Source organism: Silurus aristotelis (genome assembly GCF_946808225.1).
Source record: "Silurus aristotelis genome assembly, chromosome: 4".
Lineage (NCBI taxonomy): Eukaryota > Metazoa > Chordata > Actinopteri > Siluriformes > Siluridae > Silurus > Silurus aristotelis.
This window is the reverse complement of record NC_139577.1, coordinates 6,842,091-6,857,630: the sequence shown is the minus strand read 5'-3', so window position 1 is coordinate 6,857,630 and position 15,540 is coordinate 6,842,091. Positions and strand designations below refer to the sequence as shown.

Sequence of the window (15,540 nt, the reverse complement as noted above, 5' to 3'; positions counted from 1 at the left end):
CAGAGGCCTTACTTAAGAGCCCCAGCTTGGTTCTACTGGGGCTTGAAACTCCAACCTTACTATCAGAAACCCAGAGCCACCACTTATTATCAGTGTGTGATGCAAGTAGCATTCCACAAATCAGGCGATGAATTATTCCACTACTGATGCTTTGTAGCATCCTGGACACACCAGAAATCTCATGATCTCGGGTCACTTAAGTTTGAACTGCGTCACTCTTGCAAGCAAACTTTTTCAGATATCTTGTATTTTCTGAGGCCATGCTATGATGTATTGATCTCTTATTACCACCTGGCCACGAATTCACAGGTCATCAAAGGTGAACTTTGGAGCACAAGGACATGAGAAAATGCTGAGACTTAAGTTTTAAGGTGTTCAGTGTACGCATGCGTGGAACGGACCGGCAGCCAACTGCGCTGCAGCGGAGAAGTGAGATTGCGCGTGGTTACTGATGATGCGCGTGACCCGGGAGAAAACAAAAAAAAAAAAAAGCCATGCGGTCCCTTTAAGAGAGAAAGCGCGCTCCCGACTGCGACCTTTTATTTATTGTTGCTCTTGCGCGAGAAGCGGCAGTGAACGGAAATCCAGTTCATGTAGATATTTTATATGTGTTTATTTTGTTTAGGATTTTCTGAAAAAAAGAAAACTGATATGGAAGACAGGGATGTGCTGATCGCAGTGTTTCGGTGAGAGGAGAGGGTGAGTTTAGCGATTGGTGCCATACATTAAGAGCAAATCCCGCAAATCCCTTTCTCCATGCTGCTAAAAAAAAAAAAATGGATGGATGGCTTTAAAAAGACAAGGAAAATCTGTTTGCGCGTGCACACGAGGTAGAACATGAGTTTCTATGATAACCAGCTTTCAGGATCGTAATATAGTCAAGGAGTATGTAATGTATGCAATAAATAAGTGCACAACATGATGGTGTTATTTGGATGATCCTGATTGGCTGATCATTTTGAGTTAAAACTAAAACAAAACAAAAGAATATATATTTTAACATTTTTGTACCTTTACCTAAATTGCACGTGTCATCAGTGCTTAGATGGTGTTCTGCAGCTCATTAGTGCATTAGTAAGCTTTATTTAATGTAAATGATCTCAATATTACAAGACAGAGCCACAGAAGGTACACCTGATGGACCTTCTGGTACACCTGAAGGACCTGGACAACATAACACATCCACTTTATCTCCATGAATCAGCTTTTGTGCTCTCACACCTGCTGTATCTTCAGGAGGAGGCGGTTCAGGTGTGTCAGAGATGGCCGGGTTTCTGCGGGATGGATATTCGACACTTTATAGTCCCACAGAGACCTGGAGAGTCTATAAATAGTGCACATTGTGACCCTGTGATGAGAGCTGGGCGTTAAATATAGGACAAGGATCAGGGACAAGTCCGAGCATGCCTTCGAGCAAGTAAACAAGCAAGTAATTACGATTCATCTTTCCATCATTTGACCTCTCTGTGGTGATGAGCTGATGGCTTAAGTGGTGTGGGAGCATGCAGGAGATCTTTGCTTCATGCTGAAAACATACATGTAGAATCAAGTTAATGTGCAGACCGATCATTAGAGATCAATAGCAGTCTTTCTGAGATGCGCCGCTGACCAGTATGGCTCAGTGTAATGTTCTGTAATGTGCCACGTAATGGTTTGTGTTCCTGCATGAATAAAAGTTCGGCAATTTACACATTTTCTTGATTTTACCCTGTTATATTGGAGCGAATATAGCTGACTAGTAATGGAAATCTCTTGCATGGCCTGGCAGTGCGTCACAACAAAAAAGCGATGGTAACAAAAGGTTTTGAGACTTATTTTGTAACACGCCCACAGATGGCAGCACAAGGCTGCACGCACAGTCACACTGAGCACCGGCTTTCAAAGTCAGTGTGTCAAAAGACATCGTCCTGTGCACCGTTACCGCGTCTGCTATTCTGACCACGTGCGTACCCTGTCACAGAGCTCTCTTCACATGTAAGATTCTAGCAAGAAACAACGTAATCTCACTTTCGCACCCACGCTACTTGTCAGATTTGGTTCCGCAAACTTCGCCCTCTTCCCGAAGATGAAAGATCAGATGTCTTGTTTTGACTCCATTGTGAAGATACAGCAATTAATGTTTTACACGTTTTGAAAAGAAGGCTCTCAGGATACAGTCCCGTTGTGGCAGGATCGCTGGGAGTGTTATAGTGTGTAAATGTAGATAAATAATATAAAAAAAACAGCAGTCTCTGAACTTTTTCATACCACGTCGTAGATTATATCCGATTGTCCAAGATGGCTGCCTTCATACTGTTTTACTGTTTAATCATATTGTGAAATTTGTTTAATTTCTAACCTGGGATTATTTACAGTCTTTTCAAGTCAAATTAAATGGGAGATGGCATGAAATCAGCAACTAATATCTCCCAATGATTGCAGCTATTTGTTACACTTCCAAGTTTGATTGATTGATTGATTAATCAGACTGACATGTTGAATAAATCACAAACATATTGGTGGTACTGTTCCACTTATAGTTTATTTAAAATTATATAAGAGTTGGATTATTTTGGCTAACTTGTCAACTTTGTTTTTTGTCTCTAAGGGACTTGGTAGGATAAACATCCCATCTGCACTTTCTAAGAAAAAAAAAAGGCTGAACAATGGAGGACAAGAGAAAGAAGAGGAGTCCCAAAGTGTCCCTTCCGCAACCACCACCTCCGCCAGTAAACCCACGCAAACTTTCCGTCCTCCCGGCCAGCAAGAGCGCCACCTTCTCTCTGGGTCTGCCTCAGCCACCGTCCCCTAAACCCCGGGGCAAGTACAAAAGATCTGTTGGAGCCATGGGGACAACCAAAGAAGTTCTCACTGTCCCCGTGCTTCCACCCAAGCCTACAAGGTTTGTAAAAAGTCCACCGGATCCAGTGCCATGGAGGTTTCTAAACCAGTGAATAATCCATATCTTTAGAAAAGACCTGAACTGCAGGCACGTTCGCAGACATTTACTTTCATTTTTTTTTAATATCGTGTTGCAATGTATTTTGTTTACGTATGTTCCTGCATTAGAGTTTAGGATTTAGTGTAGTGCGTGCAGTATGAATTATTTTCAGGCCGAAAATGTATACTTTTCTACAAACTGTAGTATTTATTTCTATTTGAATTATCTTAAAGTATTTATTAGCAATATGAAGATGCAATAATTGGGAATTTAATCCAAATAATTGGCCAAATAATGAAAAAACCTTATATCTTAGTATTATTAAAACAATATATGAAATTATATCATGATCATGATACAATAAAAATGATCAGTAAATATTATAACCATTTAAAATAAAATATTTACTTAAAAAATGTCGTCAAGGTTTTTTCTGAAGGTTATCGTCAGTGTTTGGAGCCCTTTGTCAACCATAAGCGAGTGTGTTGTGCAGGTTTTATAGCAGAGCTATGATTTACATCTGTGATTTTTTTTTTGAGAATGGTTTTATAGCTTTATAAATAAACACTGCTCTGAGAACAGAAGGTCAATAGACTTTGAGTGTAGAATTTCATTCCACCACTATCTCTAATCCTGTAATAACACTGTGTGTAATTACACTGAACCCTGATTTTCTGATGGTTTCGGGTATGACGTGTTACAGTCGGCCTCACAGAGAGAAACCCCGAGCACCTCAGCCGGCCGGCCCCAGCCGGGTCGCCCCGTCCTCCTCTCCTCTGCAGCACTCCTTCCTTACTGACGTCTCAGATGTGAGAGAGATGGAGGGAGGACTCCTCAACCTACTCAACGACTTCCACTCAGGAAAACTGCAGGCCTTTGGTATCAAAAAAGCATATGTAGGCCTTTTCTCTGAAGGTCATTTGTTTACTTAGGAAGCACATTTGCATTTATGTGAAGGGGTGTATATCTCTGTGTCTCTCTTTCTCCTCAGGTAAGGTGTGCTCATTTGAGCAGCTCGAGCATGTGAGGGAGATGCAGGAGAAACTGGCTCGCCTTCATTTCAGCCTTGACAGCCATGTCGAGGAGCTTTCTGAGGACCAGAGGAAAAGCGCTTCAGACCGCAACCTGGAGCACCTGCTCTCAAATGTAACACACACACACACACACACACACACACACACACACACACACACACACACACACACACACACACAATGTTGTAACCCTGTGACAAAAATGTCCTTACTTCATCCTACAAAGCACTGCTTTTGCATGCATTTACATACATTCAGCTCAGTGTGGGTGTGCACAAACATCTTATACAACACGGAAAAAAAATTATACCATTTTTCAAAACCCTTGCTTATTGTTGAAACTTTTTTCTTTTTATCTAGATTTTCATCAGGTTTTAGAATTAAAGTGGAACTGAATTTGACTATTCACAAGAGAATTAAATGAAGAAAACTCATGATTTAAGCAGAAACTTTCTCTATTCACAGGTCTACTGTTACTGTACAAAGCTGTTCTGATATTCATCGTACTGTAAATCTGATATTGCTTGTTATCCAACACAGTCTGTTCTAAGCCCAGTCCTTATTGACATGTAGCTAAGATTTAATCTGGGCTCAGCCTGTGAGGAATAATCATTAAAGCCTATTGAAACCGCATACTATTCTTAATACTTGTATATGATTCAGTAAGTGCAAAAAAAGCATGTCTTTATCTGATGCACTTATTAATCTGTCACTGTCAAATGTCACACTGTGATACAGAGGTTTTTATTTTTTTATCAGCTATTTATAAGAGCCGATTTTTGCTTTGGTCTGTTTGAGGTAATTTGTGCTGAGAAAACATAGTAAGGATGTTTAGGAAAGGATGTTTTATTGGAAATAAACTATTTTCTCTCTCTCTCTCTCTCTCTCTCTCTCTCTCTCTCTCTCTCTCTCTCTCTCTCTCTCTCTCTCTCTCTCTCTCTCTCTCTCTCTCTCTCTCTCTCTCTCTCTCTCTCTCTCTCTCTTTCTCTTTCATTTCTCTTTCATTTCTCTCTCTCCCCACAGCTGGAAGAGCTCAGTAGCTCCATGTATCCTTCATGCAAACTGAATTACTGCCTGTTACCTCATTGCTTTTTCTGTTTGTCTAAATGCTTCCTGCTGCCTTCACAGATTTAAAAAGGATCCCTGCCAGGTGATCTAAACCCTCTCCAATGCTTTCCATCAGACTGTTTCACATCAGCACCATAAAACATAAAGAGGTTGTTTTAAAAAAAAAAAAGCTGGTTTCAGACCAAAAATCTAGCATTTAACACAGTTCAATATGCATTGTAGGAATAGTAATATTAGTAAGAATTAATGGTAAAATCAGCTGTTTTGCTGTAGGAATGATGAAGCCAAATTAAGCAATTCCTCCAAAGCCTTCTTCCTATACCACTAGTGCAGAGAGTGGAGGCAGTATGACTTTCAGACATATTTTGTATTAATTTGCTGTATGTAAATCGAAGAGGACGAAAATGATAATGTGTGTGGCATAGATCTTGTATTTAAATCGGCAAAATTTATACTAAATGTTGAATATTTATTTAAAAATATACACCGATCAGGCATACCATTATGGCATTATAACATTATGACCAGTGAAGTGAATAACACTGATCATCTTTTTATTATGGCACCTTTTAGTGGGTGGGATATATTAGGCAGCAAGTGAAAATTTTGTCCTCAAAGTTGATGTGTTAGAAGCAGGAAAAGCAGGCAAACATAAGAATTTGATTGAGTTTGACCACGGCCAAATTGTGATGGCTTGCAGACTTGGTCAGAGAATCTCCAAAACTGCAGCTCTTCTAGGGTGTTCCATCTGCATTGGTCAGTCTCTATCAAAAGTGGTCAAAGGAATAAACAGTGGTGAACCGGCAACAGGTTCATTGGCAGCCAAGGCTCATTGAAGCTCGTGGGGAGCAAAGGCCGGTCCTGTGTGATCCAGCAGACGAGCTCCTGTAGCTTAAACTGCTGAAGAAGTTAATGCTGTTAATGCTGGATGTGTCAGAAGTGTTTTGGCAGCAAAAGGGGACCAACACAATATTAGGCAGGTGCTCATAAAGTTATGCCTGTTTAATGTATATATGTAATACTTACTTTTATACGCTTTATCTCTTCTGGAACGTTTGTATTACTATACATTATACTCCGATTACATTTCAAACTATAAAACATTTTTATGAACTTATAACAGCATAAAAAGATGCTAAAGATAAAAACCTCCCAGAATCCATAAAGCACTTTTAGCTTTAAGTGGGTCTGAAAGCGCAATATAGAAGATTTGAAATTTGAGCTTGTGCCATAATGTGAATCCTTAATGCACTTTCTCCAGACAGAAGTTACACCTGGCAGAGAATCAGGACTTGCCCAAGGCCTCTGATCCATGAGACGGAAAGCAAACTATAGCAACGTGCTTTCATCATGGAGCTGCTGATTCCACTGCTATGTCTCAGTCAGCTAAGCTAAAACTACAGTGAAGAAGTGGACCACAAAAAAAGACTGTATAAAAACAATGGCACCAATGGCACCAAGCTCAAAAACTGCTAGCTAGTCCTCACTTGTTTTCTTCACAGACACCCTCTGATTTGCTCTTTAAAGGACCATTTCTGGTTACGTTTTCATGCGTGTTTGCTTGGTGAATATTCCAATGAAAGGAATGACAAGATGGCTCCACCAAAAACAGGATTTTTGGTGTGTTCAGTTAGAAACCATAGAAATATATGAGGGAAATTTGAATCCTGTTGCATATCAGGATGCCTTTTATATCCACATTAAACCATTTATTTCAGTAGGCATTACTTTTTGTTTTTTGACTAACAATCGATTCAGGACCCAATACAAGTCCACAGCAGTGTCATGTGAACTCACAACCTTCTGGGGGCTAGCACAGAGCCGTAACTGCTAGGTTAGCACAGCTTTACAATAACCACTAGCTAAAGATTTGCTCAGGACTATTTGAGACGGTGACTCATCAATTTGTAGCACAGAAGAGATTTTATTTTTAGAAATGGAGTTAAAGATTTGAAAGGAAAAGTTCATCCCACAGTTAAATAAAATTAACATTGCACAATCCTTTACTCGCCACCAAATCAGTGGAAACACGTTTGCTACATGACGTATGCTAGTTTCTCTTGATGGCTAACAAATTCTCTCATCTTAAATCCTTTTTTGCCGTGCACTTGCCTGATATACGGTTTGTGTCGCGTCTTTTAATTCTAGAAACGTGAAGCAATGTTTACTGCGTAACTAAATACTCTACATTTACAGCATGTGGCAGATTCGACTTTTCACGTATACACCTGAGCAGGTGAGAGTTAAGGGCCTTGCTCAGGGGCTCACTCCGCTCGCAGGCTGCTAATATTTGGAAGTTTGAATTGTAGCAGTCAATAATACCGATAACAAAAACGTTAGAGGTGTATTTATTATTTCTAGTTTAAAAAAGTCTGAGATAAACTAAAATGACTAGCTTTTAAACACCTCATTCAACAGTGTGAGTGATACACCTCATTTGTGTCAAAGGGAACGTGTACCTTTTTCTGAGATTGTTTCTTTAAACTGAAATGTATACAAAGATTTAGATGGAAGACTGAATATTAAAAGCATGCAGTAGGTTATCAGTCAGGCTGAGAAAACTAAGCACTATTTTACTAATGCAGGCAGATAGAGACGTTATTGCTAGTGAACACACAAGGCATAAAAAAGTCTTTTTTTCTAACAGTTATTTACAGAAATTGTAGTAATTATTCAGTTGTTAATTAGATGATCTGTTAGCCTGCCTGAGTTCTCCATTACGTTTATTAATTCATTTATTATTTTTGTCATTTATACATTATATGGCTCCTGGTCTTTAATTCACTACGTTGTTTAAGGTGTATATGTTTTGCTAAGGGTCAAATGATGATTCTGTCATCATTGCTGTTAAAACGTGTGTCATTCAGTTGTTTTTTTAGCAAAATGTGATGTAGATTACATTTTAAAAAGAAAAATAAATTTCATTTTATTACATAAACGCTATGTTTTCTCTTGGAACGTTGCTATACAGTACCAGTCAGTATCAGTGTTTTTCCTTCCTTTTTATTTTTTTCAACATTTCACATTAATACTGAAGAAATCCAAACTATGAAAGAACACACATGGATTTAAAAACGTTTAAAAACCCAGAATGTTTTAGATTGTTCAAAGTAGAATCATTAAGCTTTGATATCTTTGCACACATATTCCATTCCCTCATTAAATTTACGAGTCAGTCACCTGGAATGGTTTTCAGTTCACAGGTGCCTTCTTTGTTCATTTGTGACACTTCTTGACTTATTAATGCTTTACACCATTAATTGTCTTGTGTAAAGGAAAGGCTAAATACAGAGTCAATAGCCTTATAAGTGCTATACTTCATCTACTGTACACATCCATATTGTGGCAAGAAACGTCAATCTAAAAAATCTCAAGAACTTTGAATGTCCCCCAAGTGCAGTCTCCAAAACCATCAAACGCTATTATGAAACAAGCTCTCGTGAGGACTGTCCCAGAAAAAAAAGACCAAGTGCTACCTCTGCTGCAGAGGATAAGTTTATTAGAATTCCAGCCTCAGAAACCGTCAGTTCACCTAAATGCGTCTTTCAAGTGCCAGATATATTTCAACATCCACTGTTCTGAGGAGACTGCATGAGACAATCTTTTATAGTTAAATTGAAGCAAAAAAACCAATACTTTGCAAGAACAACCAGAAACTGACATTAGATTAAAAAAGGATAAAAAAACAAAAAAATGTTCCCAGAAATTAAACTTTTAAACTAGCTCAACGTAGCCGGGTGACTTTGTGTAGCTGTGACTGTTTATTTTAATTTATTAATTTTACTATAAACAAACAGCTACAGTCAGAAATCTTAATAATGAAGTGTTTACTACTGCAGTAAATATTTAGGAATATTGTATTGCAAACAGTCACCTGATGTAAACTTGGTGTTACACTATTTTAAGAGCTTAATTTATAGTAGAATGTTTTTTTATACACGTTTAATAATAATAATAATAATAATAATAATAATAATAATAAAAAATCTCAAGTTGAGCAAAGGATTGAATTTTAAGAGGCAACGAGCAACTTCTCTCCGCTTCTCTAGGGGGCGCAAAAACTACAAGACTAATCCAACAGTTGCACAAAGCGAAGAAATGAACGGGATTTTGTTGCTAGGTGAAGTCGAATCTCAAATAGCTACAACCAACCTTCACGAGTACACTATCTAGGGAATTTAATTCTGCTTCTGTTGGCTGTATGGCAGTACACTATATGTCAGATTTGACGCTATTTGAGATCGAGCCTGGAAAATCGCTTGCAACGGCATAATTAAAAAAAACTTTGAGGAATGTTTGAATAATAATAAGTATAATGAGTAAACAGGAATGGATAAATAATATGATATACTTTCAGGTACGTATATAGTTAGTGTGAGGTACAATAATGTGAGTAATGTTAGTGTTGGTAGGTATAGTTTAGCTATGTTTAATAATAGAGGTAGATTAGCGAGAGTGTACTTCCGGTTTGTTGCCTGATTCTGCACAATGCTGCTGGTTTGTGTGTTTCAGGCGCGATGTCGAGGATATTTGATGAGGAGAGACCTGAAGTGTGTTCAGGCTGAATATGAGGACATAGTGAAGGAATTGGAGGGAGGTTTGGAGCACCTGAGCTGGAGAGGGCAGTTTCTACCCAAACCCCACTTCACTGATGCTGTAAGGTTCATTTACTATCATTTCACAGTGCTGCCATTTAAGGGGAAAGGGGCGGGGCTTGTTCTAAGTAAACTAAACTGGCCAAAAATTAAATGTTCACAATTTCCCAAAGTTCTGCAATGATTAACCACCAAGACTCTGATGACTGAATAACTATGGAAGGGTTCTATCAAAGCATAAAAGCATTTTCTTGTTGCTTTGAATAAATTGATTGCTTTGGCACAATAATTTGATTGTGTACAATTGTCTGCTGTTTCCTACAATATCAATTGTTTGTCATGTTGATCCAAACATACTATACTGGTTCCTCCCTGAATAGTTTTAACCCCCAAATCATACAGGCAGCAGTTCATTACATAAGTCATTTCAATTCATCCTTAAGCATTTTTAATCATTGTAATCCAAACTGAAGTTTACATCAGAAAATACTAAAACTGTGCGGCGTCATACTCACAACACGTCGAAACATTTTGAGGATCTTGTTTGTAAACAATGCCAAAAGGTCTCGTCATTCTGATGAAAATGAGATGTTTATTAACACAAATTACTTTTGAGAGTTGGAGGATAGGATTAAAAAAAAAAAAAGTACAGGATTTTGAAAGAAATCCTATAGGTGGTGCTCTTTGTACAAATTGTTTTGAGGAATTCACTTAGTAATTTGTAAAGGATGATTTAAGAAACGCTCCAAAGCAGCTGAGAAAAACTGTAATTGTATTTGGCTCCTTAACACTTCAGTAAAGCAAATAAAGTACAAAGACTGAAAACAGTGTTACCTGGACATAAATCAGAACTTTGTCATATTTATGTCATCAGGACACAGAAAGCGCCTTTTTCAGATATCCTCGCCCAAAGAACCAGATCCAGGAATGTCCCGAGAACATGGAGAAAGCGAAGATGCAGGATGAGGCACCTTGCCTTCACTCGGAGGTCCTGGTTCCCGAGAGGGATGAGGTTGGAAGTTGCGGCCTGGAGAGAGACCAGAGAGAGACGTGTGCTCCAGCAGGGGGCGATACTCAGCAGGAGGGCTTGCAGAGCGACGATGTAACTGACACGACTACTCTGGCTCTGAGAATGAGCGCACTACAGCATGGTATGAGTTTGTGTTAGTATCCCAGCATAAGTAGTAAATGAATGAAGAATTCTTGTAAGAAGAACTCGTACAGGGCCGAGGCAGGCAGAGAAGGCACTTGAAAGTGAAGGACTCGTTCTTCTTTTCAACTTCTTCAAAAAATAATTCACGCAAACAAGGCCACAACTTCTTTTATTGAGTTTCTTCCATCATTTATTCCTCTCAAAATGTGACTGATGAATGATGAACTGTATGTTAATAGTTAGGTAAAAAGTAAGAGATTTGACTTTGAAATGTAGTGAAGTAAAAGTCTCCCTAAATAGAAAAGTAAAGTAAACATACACAAAAAAGCTACTCAAGTACAGTAACAAATTACATTGACTTTACCTCCAGAATAGCATGCTTGCAAAGTATAACACTTGCACACTAATATGAAGCGGATTTGCATGCCATCATATTATTATATATAATATATGTATGTATATTTTATACTTTATATATTTATATATTTATTTATTTATTTATGTTCTTTATATATATATATATATATATATATATATATATATATATATATATATATATATATATATATACATACAGTGGGTACGGAAAGTATTCAGACCCCCTTAAATTTTTCACTTTTTGTTATATTGCAGCCATTTGCTAAAATCATTTAAGTTCATTTCTTTTCCTCATGAATGTACACACAGCTCCCCATACTGACAGAAAAACACAGAATTGTTGACCTTTTTGCAGATTTATTAAAAAAGAAAAACTGAAATATCACATGGTCCTAAGTATTCAGACCCTTTGCTGTGACACTCAAATATTTAACTCAGGTGCTCTCCATTTCTTCTGATCATCCTTGAGATGGTTCTACACCTTCATTTGAGTCCAGAAATTTTTGATTATACTGATTGGACTTGATTGGGAAAGCCACACACATGTTTATATAAGACCTTTCAGATCACAATGCATGTCAGAGCAAATGAGAATCATTAAGGTCAAAGGAACTGCCTGAAGAGCTCAGAGACAGAATTGTGGCAAGGCACAGATCTGGCCAAGGTTCCAAAAATTTTTTTGCTGCACTTAAGGTTCCTAAGAGCACAGTGGCCTCCATAATCCTCAAATGGAAGATGTTTGGGACAACCAGAACCATTCCTAGAGCTGGCCGTCCGGCCAAACTGAGCTATCGGGGGAGAAGAGCCTTGGTGAGAGAGATAAAGAAGAACCCAAAGATCACTGTGGCTGAGCTCCAGAGATGCAGTCGGGAGATGGGAGAAAGTTGTAGAAAGTCAACCATCACTGCAGCCCTTCACCAGTGGGGCTTTATAGCAGAGTGGCCCGACGGAAGCCTCTCCTCAGTGCAGGACACATGAAAACCCGCATGGAGTTCTCCAAGATGGTGAGAAATAAGATTCTCTGGTCTGATGAGACCAAGATAGAACTTTTTGGCCTTAATTCTAAGCGGTATGTGTGGAGAAAACCAGGCACTGCTCATCACCTGTCCAGTATAGTCTCAACAATGAAGCATGGTGGTGGCAGCATCATGCTGTGGGGGTGTTTTTCAGCTGCAGGGACAGGACGACTGGTTGCAATCAAGGAAAAGATGAATGCGGCCAAGCACAGGGATATCCTGGACGAAAACCTTCTCCAGAGTGCTCTGGACCTCAGACTGGGCTGAAGGTTTACCTTCCAACAAGACAATGACCCTAAGCACACAGCTAAAATAACGATGGAGTGGCTTCACAACAACTCCGTGACTGTTCTTGAATGGCCCAGCCAGAGCCCTGACTTAAACCCGATTGAGCATCTCTGGAGAGACCTAAAAATAGCTGTCCACCAACGTTTACCGTCCAACTTGACAGAACTGGAAAAGATCTGCAAGGAGGAATGGCAGAGGATCCCTGAATCCAGGTGTGAAAAACTTGTTGCAGCCCTCCCAAAAAGACTCCTGGCTGTATTAGATCAAAAGGGGGCTTCTACTAAATACTGAGCAAAGGGTCTGAATACTTAGGACCATGTGATATTTCAGTTTTTCTTTTTTAATAAATCTGCAACAGTGTCAACAATTCTGTGTTTTTCTGTCAATATGGGGAGCTGTGTGTACATTCATGAGGAAAAGAAATGAACTTAAATGATTTTAGCAAATGGCTGCAAAATAAAAAAGAGTGAAAAATTTAAGGGGGTCTGAATACTTTCCGTACCCACTGTATATATATATACTTATTATATATAATGACACTTTTGTGTTCACTAATGTACACTGCTTTTCATACTAATAACGTACTTGCATACTAGGGTACGACTTTCGTACCTCATCTCCATAATAGCATCTTATGTGTGCAGTGTGTGCGCAGTTCTTGCACACCATACCACCATATTTGCATAGTTGTATACTACTGCACCAGTCTACACATTGTACGCATTGTACATTTGCATACTGGTGCAGTTCTTGCATACTAGCATACCTCCAAAGTTGCACACTAAGATATTTGCACATTTTCATACTCTAGTCTACTTGCACACTGTACATACTAGCAAAACTACCTTACAGCACATATGAAATACAGTATAAAATCTACACTAGTTTTATAGTGCACAACTGTAAGAATCCATGTGTGTGTTGTCTTTGGCAGCTCCTCCACTGATGCTCATCCTGTCAAAAAATGTACCACACACTCCTGAAGCTCTGAAGCAGCACAGAAACACTCTGGCCATGGAGCTGCTGTGGATCCAACAGGCCATCGCCAGCAGGAAGAAAGTATGCATTGGAGATGAAATGTTCCTTTTATAATTAAGCATTTTATTTGATATATACTGAAATGTTGCTTTATGTAATATTACTCCCTTCGAAATATTTCAGTAGTGACGATCCAGTGAATTTCTAACGCAAAAGAAATGTCTATTCGAAATCTTGTGTATCACTCTGCAAAATCACAAAAATGACAATAATCTCCAACTTGTCTGGAGTGTGAGCAGTTTGCACCAGTTTGTTATTCAAAGAGCAATACGTGATGGAACCTGAAGCTGTGGTGTCTATTGCAGTGGCCAAAGGAGAGCCCCGCCTTCGGTCATAAAAAGCTAAATTACACTGTGGGAGGCAGCATAACGTTCGGGTCAGCCTTTACAGCCTCTCTCTATCATTACGCTCTGGAATATAAATAAATGTCACAGCTGCCCATCAAGTGCAGGGTAACTTTTTCCACTGAAAGCAAGAAACAGGAGAAGCATTTACTTTTGGAGTTATACTAATGTTATAACCAGAGGTGGGGAAAAGTGCTGATTTATTCTACTTAAATGTAAAGTATAAATAATTCATCAGAGTCTCAACTAAACTATGGATGTATCCATGCCAAAAAGGGTCTCATATGATGGTTGCAAATGTACTCCAGTATTAAAAATGGCAAGAGCTTTAATGTAAATAAGTTGCACAAAAGGTGAACAAACAAAATGCTTAGTTTCTGTTTTCACTTATGTTATAGCAGCTGTAAACACTTGTTTTATTACCAACATCCCTTTGTTTCTCTCCTGAAGTTTTAATAAGTCATGTCATGGTAAAAGAAAACTGAAACGGACAGCTTTATATCGACAGTGTTTTAGCGCTGGAGACTCCTTCCATTAATGTTAAAGAAACGCAACAATTATAAATGTTTTTTTGAGGGACGGGGCAGTGGTTCTGGCTCAGTGGTTAAGGCCCTGGGTTACAGAACAGCAGGTCAATCGTTCAAACCTCAGTTTTGCCAAGCTGCCACTCTTGGGCCCTTGAGCAGGGCCCTTAAACCCTCTAAATGCTTACAGAGGGCCTTGAGATGACTGATCCTGAGCTCTGAAATTAGCTTCCTAACGTTATTGGGAAATGCAAAGATGAAGTCAAGATTTTCACTCTGTATATGTGACAGGCAAAAACTTTTTTCTTCCTTTTTTTGTTTGTTGGTTCTTTCTTTCTTTCTTTTTATTAAATTTTCTTTTCTTTTTTTGTTCTTCAATTCTTTATTTCTTTATTTTTTGTTTGTTCTCTCTGTCCTTTCTTTTCTTTTGTCCATTCTTTTTACTTTCTTTCTGTTTTATTTTATTTAATTTTTTCTTTTCTTTCTTTCTTTCTTTCTTTCTTTCTTTCTTTCTTTCTTTCTTTCTTTCTTTCTTTCTTTCTTTCTTTCTTTCTTTCTTTCTTTCTTTCTTTCTTTCTTTCTTTCTTTCTTTCTTCCTTCCTTCCTTCCTTCCTTCCTTTCTGAATGTTGGTTTTACAAGTCCCTGTAAAGGACCTGTTTATAGATTATAGAAATGACACACGTAATCATCTAACACTCTGATCTGCATTGCTGACCAAATGCAGAAATCACTTTAACTGTATAAATCTATTACTAAATACTAAATCAGACAGTTTGTTTTTTAAATCACTGTACACTGATTGTCTTATGGTGACTCACGTTGTCCTTGTTTGTTTTCTTTGTGTGTTTGTATTTCAGTATCTGACCTTGAAACAGAAGATGGAAACGTCATAGTGACTAAGGACCTGGAAGTGTGGGGGAAAAGTGGACACTTGAGTATTTAGTGGCTTCACAAGTGAAGGTTTAATTGAACATGAATGTGACCTCCTTTTTGAACTTCTTTTTCTTCCTGTCACCTTCTAATTATTTCTGCTGCGAATGGAAAAAAACATCGAAGGAAGCAATACATAAAGAACTTAAGAGTACATTTTATACCCTGTAAATCTGACTGTACATCTGTGCCTGTTGATTATTTTTTATTTTTTTTGTAATAAACTGTATTTATTTAAAGCAAATATTGTG

At 38.3% G+C, this 15,540-nt stretch overlaps 2 protein-coding genes across 7 annotated transcripts; both read left to right on the top strand.

The window, feature by feature from the left end:
* The first annotated feature begins 467 nt into the window (after positions 1–467).
* On the top strand, positions 468–7,960 carry ccdc28b (coiled-coil domain containing 28B). Of its 5 annotated transcripts, XR_014533455.1 has the most exons (7): positions 468–699; positions 2,588–2,881; positions 3,624–3,799; positions 3,912–4,066; positions 4,978–5,171; positions 5,761–6,002; positions 6,288–7,960. XR_014533455.1 is itself a non-coding variant. In XM_083540638.1 (6 exons), exons 2-6 carry the CDS (start codon positions 2,646–2,648, stop codon positions 6,336–6,338), a joined length of 645 nt encoding a protein of 214 aa, XP_083396764.1. In that variant the 5' UTR covers positions 508–699; positions 2,588–2,645; the 3' UTR covers positions 6,339–7,960. The 5 variants fall into 5 exon arrangements, 2 of the variants coding, with proteins under 2 accessions (XP_083396764.1, XP_083396765.1); XR_014533456.1 differs by having other exon boundaries at positions 508–699; positions 4,978–6,002; XM_083540638.1 differs by lacking the exon at positions 5,761–6,002 and having other exon boundaries at positions 508–699; positions 4,978–5,000; positions 6,284–7,960.
* A 1,154-nt stretch (positions 7,961–9,114) lies between these two features.
* iqcc (IQ motif containing C) lies at positions 9,115–15,533 on the top strand. Of its 2 annotated transcripts, none has more exons than XM_083540612.1 (5): positions 9,115–9,379; positions 9,535–9,678; positions 10,492–10,780; positions 13,387–13,511; positions 15,217–15,533. In XM_083540612.1, the coding sequence occupies exons 1-5, from the start codon at positions 9,338–9,340 to the stop codon at positions 15,250–15,252; spliced, it is 636 nt and encodes a 211-aa protein (XP_083396738.1). In that variant the 5' UTR covers positions 9,115–9,337; the 3' UTR covers positions 15,253–15,533. The 2 variants fall into 2 exon arrangements, with proteins under 2 accessions (XP_083396738.1, XP_083396737.1); XM_083540611.1 differs by having other exon boundaries at positions 9,214–9,379; positions 10,492–10,768.
* Positions 15,534–15,540: the final 7 nt, after the last annotated feature.

What these genes read in the sequence shown, in the direction of transcription:
- ccdc28b (XM_083540638.1), top strand. Translation starts at nt 2,646, where the DNA reads ATGGAGGACAAGAGAAAGAAGAGGAGTCCCAAAGTGTCCCTTCCGCAA. An exon ending in TGGAGCACCTGCTCTCAAAT is followed by an intron (nt 4,067 to 4,977) that starts GTAACACACACA and finishes CTCTCCCCACAG; the next exon opens with CTGGAAGAGCTCAGTAGCTC. An exon ending in GAAGAGCTCAGTAGCTCCAT is followed by an intron (nt 5,001 to 6,283) that starts GTATCCTTCATG and finishes CACTTTCTCCAG; the next exon opens with ACAGAAGTTACACCTGGCAG.
- iqcc (XM_083540612.1), top strand. Translation starts at nt 9,338, where the DNA reads ATGAGTAAACAGGAATGGATAAATAATATGATATACTTTCAG. An exon ending in ATAATATGATATACTTTCAG is followed by an intron (nt 9,380 to 9,534) that starts GTACGTATATAG and finishes TGTGTGTTTCAG; the next exon opens with GCGCGATGTCGAGGATATTT. An exon ending in CCATCGCCAGCAGGAAGAAA is followed by an intron (nt 13,512 to 15,216) that starts GTATGCATTGGA and finishes TTTGTATTTCAG; the next exon opens with TATCTGACCTTGAAACAGAA.